General features: G+C 33.6%; 1 protein-coding gene and 1 long non-coding RNA gene across 2 annotated transcripts in view; one reads left to right on the top strand and one right to left on the bottom strand.

Annotated features, from left to right (window-relative positions):
* LOC107521906 overlaps positions 1–16147 on the bottom strand; it is a 46863-nt gene extending 30716 nt beyond the window's left edge. Inside the window, exons 1-2 of the long non-coding RNA XR_001599680.2 lie at positions 12688–16147; positions 7873–8005 (exon numbers count right to left, since the gene is read on the bottom strand). This is a non-coding gene — a long non-coding RNA (uncharacterized LOC107521906). The remainder of the gene's footprint in view (positions 1–7872; positions 8006–12687) is intronic.
* GABRA1 (gamma-aminobutyric acid type A receptor subunit alpha1) overlaps positions 1–18969 on the top strand; it is a 50568-nt gene that overhangs the window by 5856 nt on the left and 25743 nt on the right. Inside the window, exons 3-4 of the mRNA XM_016167073.2 lie at positions 498–610; positions 12056–12123. Of these exons, the coding sequence (XP_016022559.1) occupies positions 498–610; positions 12056–12123 (181 nt within the window). The remainder of the gene's footprint in view (positions 1–497; positions 611–12055; positions 12124–18969) is intronic.

The raw sequence follows: 18969 nt of genomic DNA, 5'->3' as shown, positions 1-18969 counted from the left end.
ATAGATATGAACTTAATGAAGGAAGGGATGTTAGTAGGTGAAATCTTAGGTTTATGCTACATGCTAAAGCAAATGAAAATAAAACTTTTAATAATTTTGGTAGCCTATAAATATGTACATTACTTTTTTATTTGGGAAAAAGTTTCCAAAATTTTTGTTCTAGCATGCATTAACATTCTTGTTTGACCACGGGGAAAAAATGCATCATAGCATTGTGTACATGCTCAGAATTAAAATGTAAAGAGATAGAACTCGTTTCCTGTAATTTTCCTTCCATAGTTAAAAATATTAGAATAAAGAGCTTGTCATTTATGAGAACAAGTATGAGAAAATGGTAGGAATTAAGATGTGACCTTTTTTACTTTACTAAAGGAATTTTCAAATTAAGATTAAATAGAAAGGAAGTTAGGAAAATCTGGGGACTGCTTTATCTGAAAAAAAGGTTTTCAGTAGAAATTAAATAATTCAGATACCACCTCCCTTTACGCTTTTTTCAGCTATGGACAACCATCATTACAAGATGAACTTAAAGACAACACCACTGTCTTCACCAGGATTTTGGACCGACTCCTAGACGGTTACGACAATCGCCTGAGACCAGGATTGGGAGGTGGGTCACATGGTTATTTTTTATTTTAGAGAACAATTTTAAACACTTCCCATTAAAGCCTGGATTTCCCTCTAAATAGTAAAGGAATAAGAATGGCAGAATGTAGTTTAATGACTAATTCTATTTTTAATAGATTGCTCAATGTTCATTCAATTTACTATAGTAGTTCCACGGACATATCCATATGTAGTAAAAGGCAAATACAAATTTTCTCATTATGACATGAAAGATACGTTGCTTTAATTTAACATAGGGAAAATGGGGATTATATTCTCCTTCCCTTTCAGCCCAAAGACTGCATCTACTTCATTCAGCATTGCTATAACTGCATTAAATTCAAGTAGAATATTTCTGAATCTATTGCTCTAAACATTTATTTTGAAATATGATTTACTAATCCACTATTTTTCATTAGATTACCACTACCTCTGAGATAAAAGGTGAATGAGATAGTTGTATTTTTTTGACCATGCATTTGAACTTAGACCATTATTTTCTGTAGTAAAAATATACAGGTATAATTAATAGGTTATACTAACAAATTTTAATTACAACCAATTATGACTAATTGCTTATACTATAAATTTTTGCTTAGGAAGAAGATAGCACAGAATATGATATATATTACAATAAAAGTGTTGGACATTACACACTTATTTGACTAACTCTTGAGTAAGATAATCAACCTATCTTATTTAGTTAAACAAAGACTAACGAAGCCAAAAAAATATATTGATCTCAGAGTAAAACAAGTGAAGCAAGGAAATAAATTATCGTTCAAAGTCACATGGGAAACCAAGGTTAGAATCTAGGATACCCAACTAAAATTTGTACTGCACCTTCTCTAAAGCATTTGTAGAAAATATTTAATAACAATCTTTAAATTACAATTAAACGGCAATATTTAAAAAGTTGTCTCATCTTCACTTAGACAGCAAAGATACACAAATAAGAAGCTTAAGAATTCAGAATTTTATTTTAAAACTGAACAGTAGCACGGGTTTAGAGTTAAGTTTTTGAAATACTCTGGGTTGTAATTGCATGGATGTGGTCTGTTTTGAGGCAGTCTCAGAGGTTTAAGGGGAACTGCTTTGTCAAAGACATGACTCGAATATATGCCAAAGGTCTTACCAAGTGTTCTTTCTTATCAATTGCAAACATTCATTCTAGGATATGCTATATAATTTCATTCGGGTTTATATTCCACTTAGTTTTCCTTTACTACGTTCTCAGAAAAAGTCTTAAGGAAGAAAATGTACTGGTCGCAAAAGGGAGTGCATAATTGTGTATGTGATGTATTAACATAATTCCTTTGTGTATCTAACCTTCTGAATTGGCTTCAGGAAGATTGTTCTTAATTGACAAAATGTGAAATAAAGTAAAAAGACTGCACGTAGGGGAAGAACGCAGAAAAAGAAGAAACAGTAAGAATAGTGATATAACCTTCAAAAAGCAAGATTTTCTAAAATACTAACGGCATGCATCTGATTTCTTTATTTATTCTCCATCTTCTTCTGTGATATCAATCCTTACAAAATCAGTAGAATTTTGTAACACTTCTAGAAAGCCTTTTCTTTATTCTAGTTTAAGAAATCTCAATACTTAACATGTGAATATGAGTATCCTCTGTAAGCTCTGTGCAGTTTTCAGTTTGTTAAGGAATTTTACACACACACACAAACACACACACACACACACACACCCCTTTAATGATCAGTGGTATGGCTGTATCATTCTTTGGAGTACAAGTATTAAGACTGCGACTGCTCACTTACATATAATTATATATAATAACTCTATAAAAAATGTATATCATCAACTATAGTGTAAGCAGAAAGCATTCTGCCTTCTCTCTCTCTCTCTCTCTCTCTCTCTCTCTCTCTCTCTCTCTCTATATATATATATATATATATATATATATCTGTCTGTCTTGGAGAGCCACAGAACTTAAAGATGTATAATGTAGACTAAGAATGGGTTGAAAAGCTGATTTTCAAGACTTGAGATAATAGATTTATTAACAAAAATGACTATATTAATTCATAACGTACCACTACTATTTCAGTAGAATTTACTATTATCCAAGTCTTCAAAATAACTAAAATAGACATATATTTAAAGAACAGAAATAATAGTTGGCTAAATACAGTCAAGGTATATTTTTTAATTGAAATGGATAAAACATGCGGTAGAAAGAGCACATTCAAGGACTCGGGAAAATTGAAAAGAATGCATGTGCTTTAATCTTTCTAAAGATTTTTTTCCATGTTTATAATTCCTGGACACAGTGATTTTGAGGATATGATATTAAAACAAATTACAAAGTAGCTCAAATATTTTCCTCTATTTCTACTTTATATATTATCCTGTAATATCCAGAAACTGAATCTGATAGATATGAGTTACAGAAATGCTTCAATACTAATTTGTTATTTATTTTTTTGGAGTGCATTTTTTAGCTTTAAGGAATACAGGATATAATGTTATGTGTTATGTGTTTATTATGTGCATTTCCAGAGTCATTAACATTTTAAGTATATTTTAAAAGGGATATTTGACAATATCTGTCTTTTAAAAACTACATCTTAAATATTATAGTTTTTAGCTTTTAAAAAAAATATTTTAGGCAAGGCAACCCTTGGTTGACCTCACAAATTACAAGGACCTTGTCAGTTTATAGTCCCTTATTTTCTTATATTTTAACGCCTATGGCACCTGGTCTTCCTAGGTGGTCGTCCATCCAAGAACTAACCAGGCTCAACCTTGCTTAGCTTCTGAGGATTGGGTGTATTCAGGGTAGCATAGCCACAGACAGTTTTTAGATATTTTTTAAAAACATAATCAATCAGCTACAGAATCAGAGAAAAATTGTTACCACCATTATTTCTGGGTGCTATATACTGAAATGATCTAACACATATTTCTCTGTAGAATTATTTAATTTCATTTCTTTATCATAGATTTGTGATAAGTATGACATACACTCCATTAGATCTTCATTGCAAAAAGGTACTTTTTTTTTTAACATGATCCATTTACTTGCAAATGAAAATATTATGTGAAGGAAATACCTGAAAGATTATCATTAGCTTATAAGGGGGTAAAAGTTTCCTCTTACCAGGTTCGTGATCGAAGCTGTGATAATCTACACTTGCAGGAGAAAGGGTCCCACTCTCTTCTTTATTATGACAAAAGTCTGGTTTTATAAAAATAACGACATTGTACAAAAGGCAGAGATTTTATTCTAGATGCCCTCAGAAAATATAAAAACATGATAAGCTGATATTTGAGACTAATGTAAGAAACTCTCTTATGTGCAAATTCATTGTGACCTGTTTTTTCAGAAACATACACTGCATCAGGAGGTTTGCCATTACACTTTGGAGATATAACCCCCAGGTCCAATAACTAAGAAACAAAATATATAACTCAGTTCATCTAGATAATAAGAAATGAGTTTGTAGATAGGATAACACTATTTAAAAGGCTACCTTTTCAGGGCCAAGAGCAATTCTGAGAAAATGAAAATAAAAGGATAGCATAATAAAAGATATCGTATAAGGAAATTTTGTTTGTTTGTTTGAGATAGAAAAGATAAAAAGGAATAAAATGCATTGATTTCTAAGTTAATGTACTCTAGTCAGGAACACAAAGAGGAAAATAGTTGGCCATGTTCTAATTTTATGTACAAAGTTGATGAAAAAAACATTAGAGTAGACTTGAATTGAAATTATCAGTAGCCAGAAATACAAATCAAAGTTGTTGGTAATTATGGAATTCATTCTCATTTAAAATTTCTTTGAGGGCAGGGTGTGGAGGTCTTTTTTCCAATTAGGGGCTGGGAAATAGATCTGAAACTCTCTTGCCTAAAGGATGGTCAGTATAGAATAATAAAATGGTTAGGGAAAGGGAGAAGAAAAAGCCAGCAAGAATGGCAAGAAACAAAATGTTACAGAAGAAAGGCAAGCAAAACGGGGTATAGAGAATAGAGAGAACAGAGAGGAATGGAGAAGGTGAAGGAAAGTCACACAAAGAAAACAGTAAAGGAGCGGGATCCATGTTATGAGGAAGGGGAGGCTCACACGCTCCTTTCACTCTAAATCAAGACCAAAGCAAAAACTTTTTGAAAAAATACATTTTCCCAGGCTTTCTCCTCACTGACTCTGATTATAATACACTAAAGAAACCTGGATTTCTCCACCTTCCTAAGACGTGAAATGATGCACCCCCGGATATGCACTATCTGCCTGCAGTTTGGCCACCATCACAGTGGCTCCCCCTGCACTACGGGACAAACAGCTCATAAACAAACATGGATCCAATTCTGAAAGAAAGTTTCGGTTTTTAATGACAAGTAATACCCTTTCAGTGACATCTTTCCCTTTCCTTTTACTCCACTTTATTGACGAAATTCTGCCTTAAGTTTAATCTCGAAAAATAATGTAGAGGCTGATGGCTACCTCTCAAAGATTTCATCATCAAACCATGTAAACAAAGAAGGCAAAGGAAAAAAAGATGAATGTGTACTCATTAGATGACAAATCCAGATGGGTGGGTGAAGTAGATAAGTAAACAGGTGGGTAGGACCATAGGTAGACGAATGGACTTTATTTGCCCCTACTCTTCCCTTAACAGATATTTAGTTAATATTTTATTCTTTTTCATATGAGTGTTACAGATCTTAGGGTTTTTTTGTTTTGTTTTATTATAGATTTTACTTAATTGACAGAATCAGAAAGGTAAGTATTTGTAAATAGAGTATATAACTGGAGTTTTCTCTCAAGGCATTTGACAATCTATGCCACAAAGCAGACTTTCTCCTTATTTTCATCAATTTCTAAATTTTGGATTTTTTTTTTTTATGCCTTTATAAGATCTTTTAGACTTTCTTTAGCTCAATTACTGCAAAAGATCTCAGCTTTAAGATATAAACATCTCCAACCAAGTAAGGTGACTTGCTAACACGTGTGTAGCTGGCAAGGTAGTACTAGCTCCCTGGGGAATTAGCTTAGGATCTTGGGTTGTGTTTGTCAAAGTAAGGAAGGTGGAAGTTTAAGTGCTCTTGGAAAACAAAGTGAATTAACTAATGAAATTTTGTGCAACTCTGTAAAGTTTAGGTGACTAGGGGAGAGGGAAAGCAGTATAGTTTAACACTTTTTATAATTCAGCTTTGTTCTATCTCAAGGCTATAAGAGATCTGGTATTCATGTAACCTTATTTTTTTTTTTTTTTGAATCCTGTGTGACAATGAGATTAGAAGCAACCATTTTATTCATGTTCAACTACATATTTTATATTTATATTAAAAAGGCAGAATCTCAAAAATGTAGAAGACAAACTATTTCTGTCACAATGCAGTGGCTTTCAATAAAATAAGAAGATTCTAAATAACTGACAATATCCAAAAACTTAAAAAGCTATATTTATTTATACAATATTTGATGCTGTTATTATATTTCCTTTCCCAGATAATGGCATTTATTGTTACCTTTTGAAATTCTACTCTGGAACCCTTCTTTTTGAATTTGCTGTAGTTTTTATCTGGTGCTTTTAATGCAAGATGTGTATAGCAGATGCTCAGACTTTGGCATAATGAAATCTATTTCCACAAAAAACTATATCTAGACATTCTATAATTCAGTTGAATTTCAGTGAAAAAGCAGTAAGCAAAAACCCAAGAGGAATTGTTAAAATGAACAGAGAGCACCTTTTAACCTTTACTGGCTGAGATCGCCAGTCAGCTCAAGAAGCCAGTTCATATAATGAATCCAACCAAATACCCAAAGGAATGTTCTAGCATGTTTAGACACTTTCTACTCTTCCTGGTGTATATAAATTATCTACCTGTTCAGTACCAAAGATTTCCTAAGATAAAATGTAGCCACTGAGATTATGTTCATATTACAAAGGCCTAAAGATTAGTAAACGGCTGCAGATGATTTCCTGGTACAGTTACTTCCGACTTTTCATATAGTTTCCATTTCTCATCTTGATTCTAGAACCAATGCCAAATAAAATTTTTTTTAATGTTTTCTAAATATGATTCTTTTTTTCAGGTAAAATCTGAATTCTTTGTTTGAAATAAATGTTAAAGTGTTTTTGAGATGAGAATATCATTGTTATAGTCATGGACTCTTCTCTTTTGGAAAACTTAGGAAACAAAGTCCTAAGTGGATGCCACATTCCTCCAAGATTGTTATATTATTACTGTCATATAACTAAAAGCTATCTGGAAGTATTTTAGAAGTATCTTGCCTTGAAGCTACTGCAGGTTATATGATTTTAATCCAGACTTACACAGACCAAAAGAAACTCATTCCTCCAAAACAGTAATCATATTCTTTTCTAAAGTTAAGTCCTTAATCAATGGAAACTGCCCATAATGAACAGAAAATTCTCAGTGGATATGAGATAAATGTCTGCCACAATAAAATTTACCATTTTTTACAGGAACATGCTTGCTTATATCATGAGTCTTGGAATCCAAAACAACAAAGGATCAAGGGTTACTTAGGCACCTGGAAATGTGGGTCTCTACCCTCTATCCACCTTTAGTAGCTGAGCAGAGACAAAATTAAGTAGCTCTATTATACATCAACTAGGGAAAGCTGCCAACTATTCTAAAGAATTTATGGACAGAAATAAAGAACAGCACAAATAATGTTCCAGACAGACTAGGAGGGAGTGGAAACAATGTCCAATCCAGGTATATTGATATTGATGTTGATATTGATAATAATAGTGATATTGATGTAGGGAGTCCAGGATTTTTTCAATTTCCAAACAGAATGATCATCTTTGTGAATTAATAGACACAAGTAGCTTCAAGTAGGGAGTAAATAACCACTTTCATAAGTTACAAGTCCATGGAACTGGGTATAGTGGATATTACCAAGTTCCTCAGTACATAGCATTTCCTGTGAAAATATGGCCAATGCCATATTAAATAAATTGTTGTATATTTCTAATAAAACACTGCTTATAGTTCTTTACTGTTCATTCCCCCTTTGCTTTTTTACTCTTACAATCCATTATTCACACATCATCAACTATCTTAAACTGCAAGTGACATAATTTCACTTCATTACCCAAAGGATTCTTTTTGCATTAGAATAAAGGTCAACTGCTTACTGAAATGCACAAAGCTCTTTCTTTACATGTGGCCCAAACCTGCCTCTAGAGTGTTATCTTGTACCATGATCATCGGTAATGCCAGGCTTCAAACATATTATAATTTTGTTTCTCAAACATAACACACTTACCTTGGATCTTGTTCTTTCCTCTCCTTGAAATATTTTTTCCTGGATTTCCTCATCCCTGAAGTTTTCTCATCTTGCAGGTCTCAATTCAAAGTCATTTCTTCAAAAGATATTCTTTCAGAGCATTCATAATGATCTGAAATTCATTAGTATAATTTGAATGTTTGTACATAACTATATATCCAATCCCTCTCTTATCCCCTCCCCCATCTATGTGATCTACGTTTCTAATCTATCTCAAATTTATTTTCCTGAAGACTACAATATGCTGCAGAAGAGGAACAGTTGCATTTCTGTTCCCCAATGTATTACTACGAGAACAGTGCCTGTCTGGCACTTAGAAAATGCTCGATAAACATTTGTTGACTAAATTAATGTATCCAACAAATACATCTCAAAGTGTTTTTGACATCACGATCTTATCTGACCCTCACTCCAGTGCAATGTAGTCAACTGTACAGGTATTATTTCTTTGTTAAAAAGGTAAGAAAACATTCAGAGACAAAAGGATAGTATCTAAAATCACACAGTCTCAAAAAAAAAATCACAGTTTAAATCTGAGTATTTTGACCCTCAATCCAGTGTGCTTACTACTTATTATCATACATTGCTTTTCTCTTTTCTACCTCAATCACTAATCTTTTTGAATTATCAAAGTATCTGTAATTTTAAAACTTAGCAAGTTATCAACATTGTAAGAAATCCCTAGTAAGAAGAGATCTACAGCTGTCTAGCAGTTCTAGAATAGATAATATAGTGTGTATTTATGTGCATACATATATGTACGTTTGTGGGTATATACGTTTATACATATTAAACATATCTTTGAAGGGTATGCTTGCTTAAAACCAAATTTTAATTGATTTATCAAACGCTTTATTTACATTGCTGTCCTATTTTAAGATATTCCCCAATTACTGTAATAAGAACAATTATCATCATCATAATCCCATTTTATTTTTTTAAATTAAGTCTATTGGGGTAACAGTGGTTAGTACAATTATATCATTTCAGGTGTATGTTATCATTTGACATATGTATATTCTATTGTGTGCTTACCAGTTTCCTTTAGCTACCATGTATTTGATCCCCTTTACCCACTTCACTCTCCCTCTAAACCCGATATTTGACACCCTTTACCCTGTCTACCTCCCCCCTCCTCCCCTGCCCCACTAATAACCACTACATAACTGTTTTAGGTTTATCCCTTGAAAACCTGAGCATGTTTATATATTTATGGTAATTTTAAACAATCTATTGATTTGTTTTTTACATTGGATAGGGAAGTATTATTATGAATGAAATATTTGATTGAAAAAAATTTGCCGATTAATCTGTTCGTAACATTTCTTCCATCAAGTTATTTTAAGTGATTTTCATTTTCACACAATTTGCTAGTTATATAAAGGGTTCACTCATGTTTAACTTTGGTTAGGTGTATAATCATTCTAGCTAAACTTCATTAAAAGTTCCTGACTCATCCTGTATGTTCTTAAATAGAATATTTCGAAGCATAAAAATATCCTGACTTTTCCTGATGTGATCCATAGAAAGGCAATGAGTACTTTCTAGGTATTCCTAGTAATACTTTAGAGTCTAGTGTAGGTCAGTAAAGTCTGGTGTTAGAGCCCATAATTTAGATTCTAATGTTCCAGTATTCCTTAAATAATATAAATAAATATATATATATATATATATATATATATATATATATATATATATTCCCTCCTCCCACCTCATGAGGATTTCAAGTCAAAGGGGAGAAGTAAGAGATGATTAAAGTTTCTCAGAATTGGGAAAAAGAATGTTCTTCAATACTCCCCTAGATCTCAGCCAAAAAACATGCATGTGAGCACATGTTTCACTTAAGCCTGAAGAGGTCTTGATTTCAAAGTATCATTCCTTTGCCAAAAAGCAAGTTAACCGCTATTTACAATTTGGCTGAAGCTTATTCACAACAGTCCTCTGACTATTTTGAAACTTTGAACTCCAAATTATAAACCTCTGTCTTAAAGAATAATAACTTTGTGAGCCACTCAGGCAATTCCTGGTGAGCTGTACTGAAGGACACACTTTTGGTCAAAGGGCTCAATTCCTTGTCACTGACATTGTACTTAACTGAGAGAGTGGTTTCGGGATAATCATTAAGTATATATTTGAATAGAAAGAATATATAAGAGAATGTATCAAGATATTAACAGTGGATTTATGTGGTTGGTGATGTTCATGAAATGTTTAATTTTTTTTATATTTTGTGAAATTTCCAAATTTATACTGCAATGATAGGTTTTATTTATTTTTTTATTTTTTAACAATATAATGTATTATATTGACCTTAACCTATGGTTTTTGCAATTTTTTACAATAAGTTACATTAAGGTAAACAAGGTTGACCACATTTATTCAAGACATGATTTCTTAGAGACATTTGCACGCCAATGTTCATGAGGAATCTTCCAGAAGCATACATAATAGTGGACACTCACTAATAGCTGATAACAAATCAAAGAAAACTAGGTATGTGGCAAGGGACCAGATTAGAAAGAAAGGTATAGAAAGTGGTTGTTATCCTCTTCAGTTGTCACACCCCTAGTTCTAGGTTGTATCCCAGATTTCACTGCCCTGTGCTTCTTCGTCTTCTGATGCCATCACTCACCTCCTCCACTTAGCAGTTGAGTGGTCATCAGAATCCTCTATAGGCAATCTTCAGTTTAGGAACTTGGGTATTTTGCTACCTTAAGCTTAGGGTTTGTGAATATATTTGGAAGAGAAAGAGAATAAACAGAGCGCAAAACTCAGAATCTTTTAAAAAGTATCTGTACAATTACAGTGCATAGTTAGAAAGTCATTTGAGAGACTCATGAGGTAAGGGCTCTTGGTCAGGGTGCATGCCTTGGAATATTACAATGGTGAGCTTTGGAAAATCTCAGAGGGACAGGTACAGCAGATACACTGAGGGGCAAGGATAGATAAAAGGTTAAAGAAATAAATTTTTAAAATGTGGTTATAACCTCAGATGATTTTTCTGTTAAAAGGCTCATTTAGGCATTTTGGAGCCAATGAAATTATTTGCAAAATCGAATGAACAAACAAAAAGAAGCCGAAAAATAAGAGACTGGACTATTTCCATTTCCCAATTATTTTATATTTTGAGGTACACATTATACATACTGTATAATATGACCTCCTTTAGAGAAATTTGTTCTGAGAGTATTAATTGTTTACAAGTTAACTGCTGAGGGATAGGAGTGATTTTCAAAAGAATTTGTTATTGCATATATTGGATCACCTTTTTAATGTCCTATGCCAGAGATTAAATGTCCTGATAAAGAAAATTAATCATTTAATATACTGAACTGTTATTTCTTGGAGCTAAAGTTGAAAATTACACAGTCATAAATTTTCCATTCTTACCTCTCAACAAATTGTTTCCTTTTATGCAAGAAATAATTTTGTGTGTGTGTGTGAGTGAATGTATTTCCTTGGAAATGTCTGTGTTGAGTTGTCACCAAACTGCAATAAATATGTTTTATTGGTTAATATATATACCGCAGAGACCAATAAAATAAAATCACATTGAAGTTGAAATGGAATCTATTAAATGAACTTTTCTGTGCCATAGTATGTTCTTCTTATCCTCAAAATTGAAGATACTTATATAGGCTGTCAGATTTTTCCAGGGAGTACTTTGGATAATTCAGTTATGATTTAATGCCAGAAAAAAAGCATTAATAAGTATACCATTAGGTCCTTAAAGAGTTAATAAAGCCTGCTTATAGTATATTCTTGAGTAGCCTAAATACCTGGAGGATTCTGGCGAGCTATGTGAAAACATTGAAGCTTAAACCATACTCACATGCTAACACATTTTTATAACAGTGTGAAATGGCTTGGTATCGTTTAGGAAAAGTATGTCTATTCTTGAAAAAGCCATTAAGAAGCAGCTTATTTCTCCATAAAGTCTCTGCCTCCCAAAGTGGCATATTTAGGCTCCGTTCTCCATTGAAAAATATTAACTGTGAAATTTCACGTGTAAGCAGTAAATTATCAGGACTACACAGTGGACCAATTTTAGAAAAAGCTAATCAAAGCCAATAAATTTCCCATTTGGGTGTAAGTATGTGGTAGTGAGATCTAATAAGGGCTGTTGATAGACATTCACTGTCCCAATTTCCTGCTTCATCAGAGCGTGTAACTGAAGTGAAGACTGACATCTTCGTCACCAGTTTCGGACCCGTTTCAGACCATGATATGGTAAGTGACACTGCATTTTTGGTTTTCTTGGGGTATATTCTAAATTTAATTTTGAAAGAAAAAATATATACTATTTAGGGAGCAATTTGAAATAGCTTGTCTATATCTTTGTGTCTGTGTGCATAATATGTAATATATATTTACATGATATTTATGTAAAAAAAAATTACCATTTACTTCCCAGACCAAGCCTATTTATGGCCATCAACCACTGCAGCCTTCCTTTTTTTCCATCCTTGAAATGATTGCTGTGTCATGGTCATTTCAATGCATATTCTGTAAGCCAAACGGTGTGAGTTAGCTTCCATTTTAGTTAGAAGGTTATGTTGACTCAAGGATGTGAGGTTTCTGGGTAGCCAGCCCTGTTACATATAGAAGAGCCATAAGCATCATGATTCTGAATTGCTGTTGGCTAAAAAAGGGAAATGAGTATAAAATCTCAATGCTTGACTAGAATTACACAGAAACAGTTAAAATAAAATACACCAATGAGAAATGTTCAACTTTACTGCAAAAGACATTCATTAAATTATTACCAAGAGTGCAAATAAAGTGAATACATACCTGTTCTTTCTTTTCCAAGCCCACATACATTAACATGAATTTCTCTTATCTAATGGGAGCTGGTACCTCAAAAGAGCTCTGCAGATATTATATAATATTTCCAAAGTCGTAATGGCCAAGCTCCTAGACAAGCAAAAAAAAACAGAGACCATGAAGACACATCATTATGAATATTTCAAAGATATATTAATTTAATGTTATTTTTGAAATGCCATTTTGTTGACACCATCTTAACATAAAAGTCCTCATTTCATAGTAGTTCAGATGATTCAGAATAAAAGTTATGGAAAATATCAACTTAGACCAGCATTTCCCAAAGTGTGGAAATTCGCAGTGCACCCACCTGGACAGGGTAAATGCTCTGACCAGTCCTCAGGTAAGGAAACCTGTTTAACTACATCTCATTTACTGTTTTCCAGTCATATTTATCTAAAGCCATTTTTCATCATGCAATACCTGTTGACATGTATGACTAGTATTCTGTAAGTTAAACATCAGGAAATACTGGCTTGAGATAGATATTTTAGATCTTAAGGCAGGTTATAAAATGTACCAACTATGCAAATTAGGGTCAGCAAAGCATATAAGAGACAGCAGAGTGGTAGGTAACAATACAGATTTTTGAACCAGAATGTCTGGGTATATAACCCAGGCTCCTCCACTTATTAGAGTTTATCCTTGGGGAAGTTATTTAATATCTTTATGCCTCAGTTTCTTCACATATAAGGTGGACATAATAATAACATCTCATGAGGTTATCTCAAGTATTAAGTGAAATAATATAGGAAAAGCACTTAAAATACATAATAAGCACTCAACAAATGTCAGCCATTATTACTCTAAAAGAAACAGAAACATAAACATTAGCTATAATTGTGGATTTATTCCTCTGGCAACTCAATTTGCCACTGTGGTCAGTCTGTAGACCACTACTGAAATCCTGTGTGATACAATATTTGCTGTTATACTGATCACTCTTTGAGGACCTATTGTGATTCTCCCAGGTTGGAACTCAGTCTTCCCACAACACTAATTCTCTCATGCTACTTTTCTAATCAAGAACATTTCATAGATCCCAGCAGGTTTAAGTTTAAATTTAAACTCCTCTGCCTGTATTCCATAAATGCATAAATGATTTTACCACTCATTCTCACATGTTTCCAACATTGACTCTTTAGTCATTTTTGTTAAGTACTAATTTCTGTGAAGCCTTAGGATTCAGGCTGGCTAAATGCAAACCTTCCAACTGCCAGCAGCATGACCTTGGGTAAATCACTTAAGTTTGTAATAAATATATTATTGTAATTATAGGTGAATATGTAAATAAAGTATCTATTGATAGTGCTCGATAAATATTATTATTTTGCCTCTGAATCCTTCATCATGCCATGTACTTTTCATGGAATTTCCTCATTCTCTACCCATCTAAATCCTGTATTTACACAAAGGCCCAAATCAAGACCTAAATGCTCGATGAAAACATTTTTTAAAAATTAATCCTAAAACAAATTAACTTACCCTTTCAGCATTCTAATCACATTTATTGACTGTAAAATACAATTTAGCTTTTGGCCTCACATATAGCATGGCTTTGTAAAGTTATTTCTCTTACATAAATGTCTTATTTTCCTACAGTGCTGCCAAAAATATTAAAGACACATTTGTTTCACATCCCTCATGGTGTCAGTGCAGTGCTGGGTTATAGCAGATGTTGAATTATTGCTAATTGATAATAGGTTTAAAGTCTATATTACATTATCTTTAAAAGTTAAAGTCGGTGAGACTCGGTAAATAACACCCCTTTTTCCTGAGTTCCAAACCTTTTGAGAAATAAGACAATAAAGGAAAATATGGAATATGACAATATCATCTTATTACTAATAATATGATGCTATTGTAGAGGTGGCTTATATCTGAAGACAGGTAGGTTTTCAGAGCGTAAACATCAGTATCAGCTAGATAAACCTGCCCAGTCAATGGGCAGTGTTGGCCTCCCTCTGCTAGGGTGCAGACTGTCCATGTAAAACTTACAGCATAAAGAAACATGGTAAAATTTATGAGTCTTATGGACAACCAGCATCCAAAATGGAAAAGAGAAAAGAAACTCAGAGAGGAAAGGCTAATTTTTCCTCTCAAATTCAACCATCAATTTAGACTCTACTCTCCTCCCTTCCCCAAAAAGAAGAGCATAAGGAGATGAAGAACATTTGGAAGTTTTACACTGGTGAAGCTCTCTTCTAATCAATGGAAACATCAAGAGAGGGGATGAAGCATCACGCACATCACACACTGATAATTATGTTACTACTGCTACTACTACTACTGCCGCCAACAATAACAATACTAAATGGTTACTCTCTCTCTGTCTCTGGGATCTGCCATGATGCCTCACAAAGAGTAGATGCTCAATAGGAGCTGTAAAGGAATAATGCCCAAATAAAGCTATAGGCAAGCAAAAACGTCCTCTTGAAAAATATTTGACATGCCTTTGAGTTACTGCTTCAGATTAATTGTGACTTATGGAACCAATGATGTCCTTTTTTGTCTTAAAGATCTACACTAGGATTTTTGATATGCAATTAATCCTATGATTATCATCAGCTACTTTTCATACATGGCCTTTGGTCAAATATCAGATAGGTAGAAGAGGTAGAGAGCCTAATTGTCCCTATAGCCTAAAATTCCTGAACCAGACAATATTTGAATTGTTCTATCAGAAGATTAAATTAGCCAGAGGTCTACAAGTTATTTGCTAAGTAGCTCGTAGAAATTGCACCTAACCACCTTGAGAAGATTATTTAAATGACCTTACGATAGAATTATGCATAAGAAAGAGCTATGTGATTTAGAGGCTATCAAAATAGAAGGCAGAATGACAAAGCTATTTTCAACACAGGAAAATCTTTGTAGTTTTTAAAGTGAGAATAAAATATCTAATTAATAGCAATAACCATAACAACATTCAACAATATTGAATGCTTATAAAATGTTAGGTACTATATTAAGGGTTTTAAGTAGATCATATTTCTTCTAATTCTCACGCCAAATATTATAGCTAAGTATTCTTATTACCCACATTTTTCAGAGGAGAAAAGTAACCCAGCTAGGTAGCAACTTGAACTCAGGTTGTCTGTCCCTAGAGACTCCACAGCTCCCTAAGCATCTGACTTTGTCTGGAATAGAAAATAAAATTAGGACAACTCCTTAACTTTATTTTAAAAACCATTAATTGGCAATCAGACATAACATTCCCAGGGCACTAGGTACTGACAGAAATATCCAGGCAGCACAATCATAGAGCCCTGTTTTCCATAGTACTTAAATGTAGTAAGTCAAAGCCACATAGCATAGATGACAATCAATGGTGCAAGTGGGAAAACTTCGACACAACATTTATTTAGGAACATAACACACGCCTTCAGAATAAGCCTCAGGGACCTACACTATTGAACCAGGTAACTTGGAGAGACTTTATACTTGAATGGTGGGAACTGGAACTCTTAACTTGAATAAATTCACTACAACATCCTATTTGTTCAATCTTCTGCATAGTCTTTTTTGCCTTCTGCTTTTACTTTGCTTGGTTATGATAAACTCACTTTCCTTGGGTTTTCTGTCCTACCACCCTTCTTTTCATTCCTAGTTACATAGAAATTCATTGTAAATGTGTTGATTTAAAAAGACATATCTTCGCTTCTAACATTTACTGAGAGCTTCCTATGTTCCAGACATTCTTGCAAGCCATGTACTTATATTAACTCACTTCTAAAAGCAGGCAAGCGAAGTACTATCATCATCCCCACTTTATAGATTAGGAAACAGGTTTAGAGAAGCTAAGAAAATGACCAAAGGCCGGTCAGCTGCCAGACACAAAATTCAGTTCTAGTTAGCAGGTTTAGAATGTACACCTGTAATAATTATGCTATGGCTCTGCACTCTCTTTTCTCTTGTTCCAATTTCTGGAAGAAAGGGCTCTGGCCCATCTTGGTCTAATGAATTGTAATGGTGGGGGGGGGGTGAGGAGAGCCACTTGTTAATACCATGACACTATTGCAAGAACAGTTTTCAGAATATGGGAGACTGAATATCTATACTCTTGAGTAGGCAGGAGTTGATCATTATCAATACCTTTTTAGTTTTCATTTTCACTTCTAACAGAGGGGAAAATGGAAATAAAAACTTATCCAGTTAGTTTTGCTATGTGTATGTGTGTATGCATACATATGCGTACACAGATGTGACCAATACAATATTTGGAGGGAGAATATCTAAAATAAATTTGGGGATTACTTTGTCTGCAATTAGCACAGGTAAGTGAAGATTGCTCCAAACATGATATACCTGCAAACATCAGAACTCTGTTGAGTTTAGACATAGTATTTTTGAAATCACTGACTTTGGAATATATCTTGTTAAAAATTTGATAATAAATATGTTTAAGTTTACTTTCTATTTAACATTTATTTTATTTTCAAAAATTTCCTTGGAGCAAGCAAACAGATGAACAAAATTTTTACATCTATGAGAACATGGTCAGTTTACTTGGAACCTTGATTTACAAGCAGCCATTCCCTTTACTGTCGACCAGGCTAAAGTAATTCAGGTGGACAGAGAAGAGAGCTTATATAGCTGATTCCTGAGTAAGAGAAAAATCATCATCACATTCCTATCTCATAGGCAGACAGGAATCTGCTTGTTGTGTAGAAAAGAGAACATACACAGCCCACAGTAAATCCATTCACTCAGCTTCCCCCGCAAGCACTGCTATTCTGTATCACTTCCTGATGGAATCCACAGGCTCCATCCCCATTTCTCTCCTCGTGGAAAATACTATCCTATTCCCATTCTACTTCTCCATGAATTTCCTTCCAACATCCAAATTAAACAGTTTCTCCTTCTGCAGAATTTAACAGATACTTAACAAATGTTTCTTGGTGAGCAAATTCCTAAGTCATGTATCCCAGTACCTTTCATCTAACACTTCCAGACAGAAAAATCCAGCCAACAAACAAGGTAACGTCTCTTGCCTATGAAGACAGACTAGCAACATGTTACACTTCCATCAGAATTTAGCACTGTGCCTGGTGCATTACAAACTATCCAAAAATAACTGTTAGTCACTTGATCAGTAAGAGCTCAGCAATGTCAAACTTGTGCCAGAAGGATAAACCTTCATTCAATCTTTACTCAATCTTGCTTAAACCCTGTGAAAGAGATTAGATAGTTAAATTAATACACAAAATGCCTACACACAGGCATTATTTATATTACATGTCCTACAGTTGATATGTGTAAAATTTAACAAAACAACAGCTTTTTGATGCATCAGGGTTTAGGAGATTAAGAAAATGTAGCATGATGTTTTCAAATCTGTCTTCCTTCCAGTTTGGAGTATGCTAAGATTAATGGAGAGTGTGGTAATCTTTATTTTAAACCATTGAGTTCCAAATTTAGTGTCAGTGCAGCAAATCCTACAAGGAAGACAGATATTACCCTTTTCAATTTTAGGAGCTGGTAAGTCACACTGCTTGTTTTCAGATTAGAAGATGTTTGTGTCTGGGTATTGCCATAAGGAATGCTGTGTTTATTCAAATAAATAGAGTCCCTGGTTACGAATGATGATGCACTTCACACGTTTCTCATGTGTCTTACAAACACGCACGTGCATACACACTCACCAACACGTTCTCACACACCTGCATTCTACATTTTTTTTAAAAGATCCAAATTACCAGTGAAACAGATTCCTTATTTTCATAATCATCTTCATTGTGTAGAATTGAAAGTCTAAATACATTATCTCTGATGAAAAAAATGTTTACTCAACTTAAAAGAAGGTAGGATTGTCACACCCACATTTGAACCATGGATGACTTGGGATTGGGTGTGAGGTTTTCAAAGACCAAGGGAGGGCCCCTCAAAACACTATGCTTTATAACTGGAATTGTCTAATTTAAAATTTTGTCTTATATGTAATAACCTCTAACATGAGTTTTTTTTTTTTTATTTGTAATATATTTCATCCCTTCAAGTGCTGGTGTGGTGGAGGTAGGGTGAGAGTATTATGTTATTTAACTTTGACACACCTTAAGAGAAAAATCAGAAGAATATTTTTGACCAAAGAATATTTCATGCATTTAAGATATATTTTAAAACGATGATGCCAGCCAATGGTTCACCTGACACCTACATGTACAGGCCACTACACGGTTACTTCTTGCAACATCACCTAGCTCATATTTTGCTTCTGAAGTTGTAAAAATTATGCATTGTGTGTGTAAT

Source organism: Rousettus aegyptiacus, unplaced genomic scaffold, assembly GCF_014176215.1.
Source record: "Rousettus aegyptiacus isolate mRouAeg1 unplaced genomic scaffold, mRouAeg1.p scaffold_m13_p_7, whole genome shotgun sequence".
Taxonomy (NCBI): domain Eukaryota; kingdom Metazoa; phylum Chordata; class Mammalia; order Chiroptera; family Pteropodidae; genus Rousettus; species Rousettus aegyptiacus.
The sequence above is the reverse complement of the archived record's forward strand: the minus strand, read 5'-3'. Positions and strand labels throughout refer to the sequence as shown.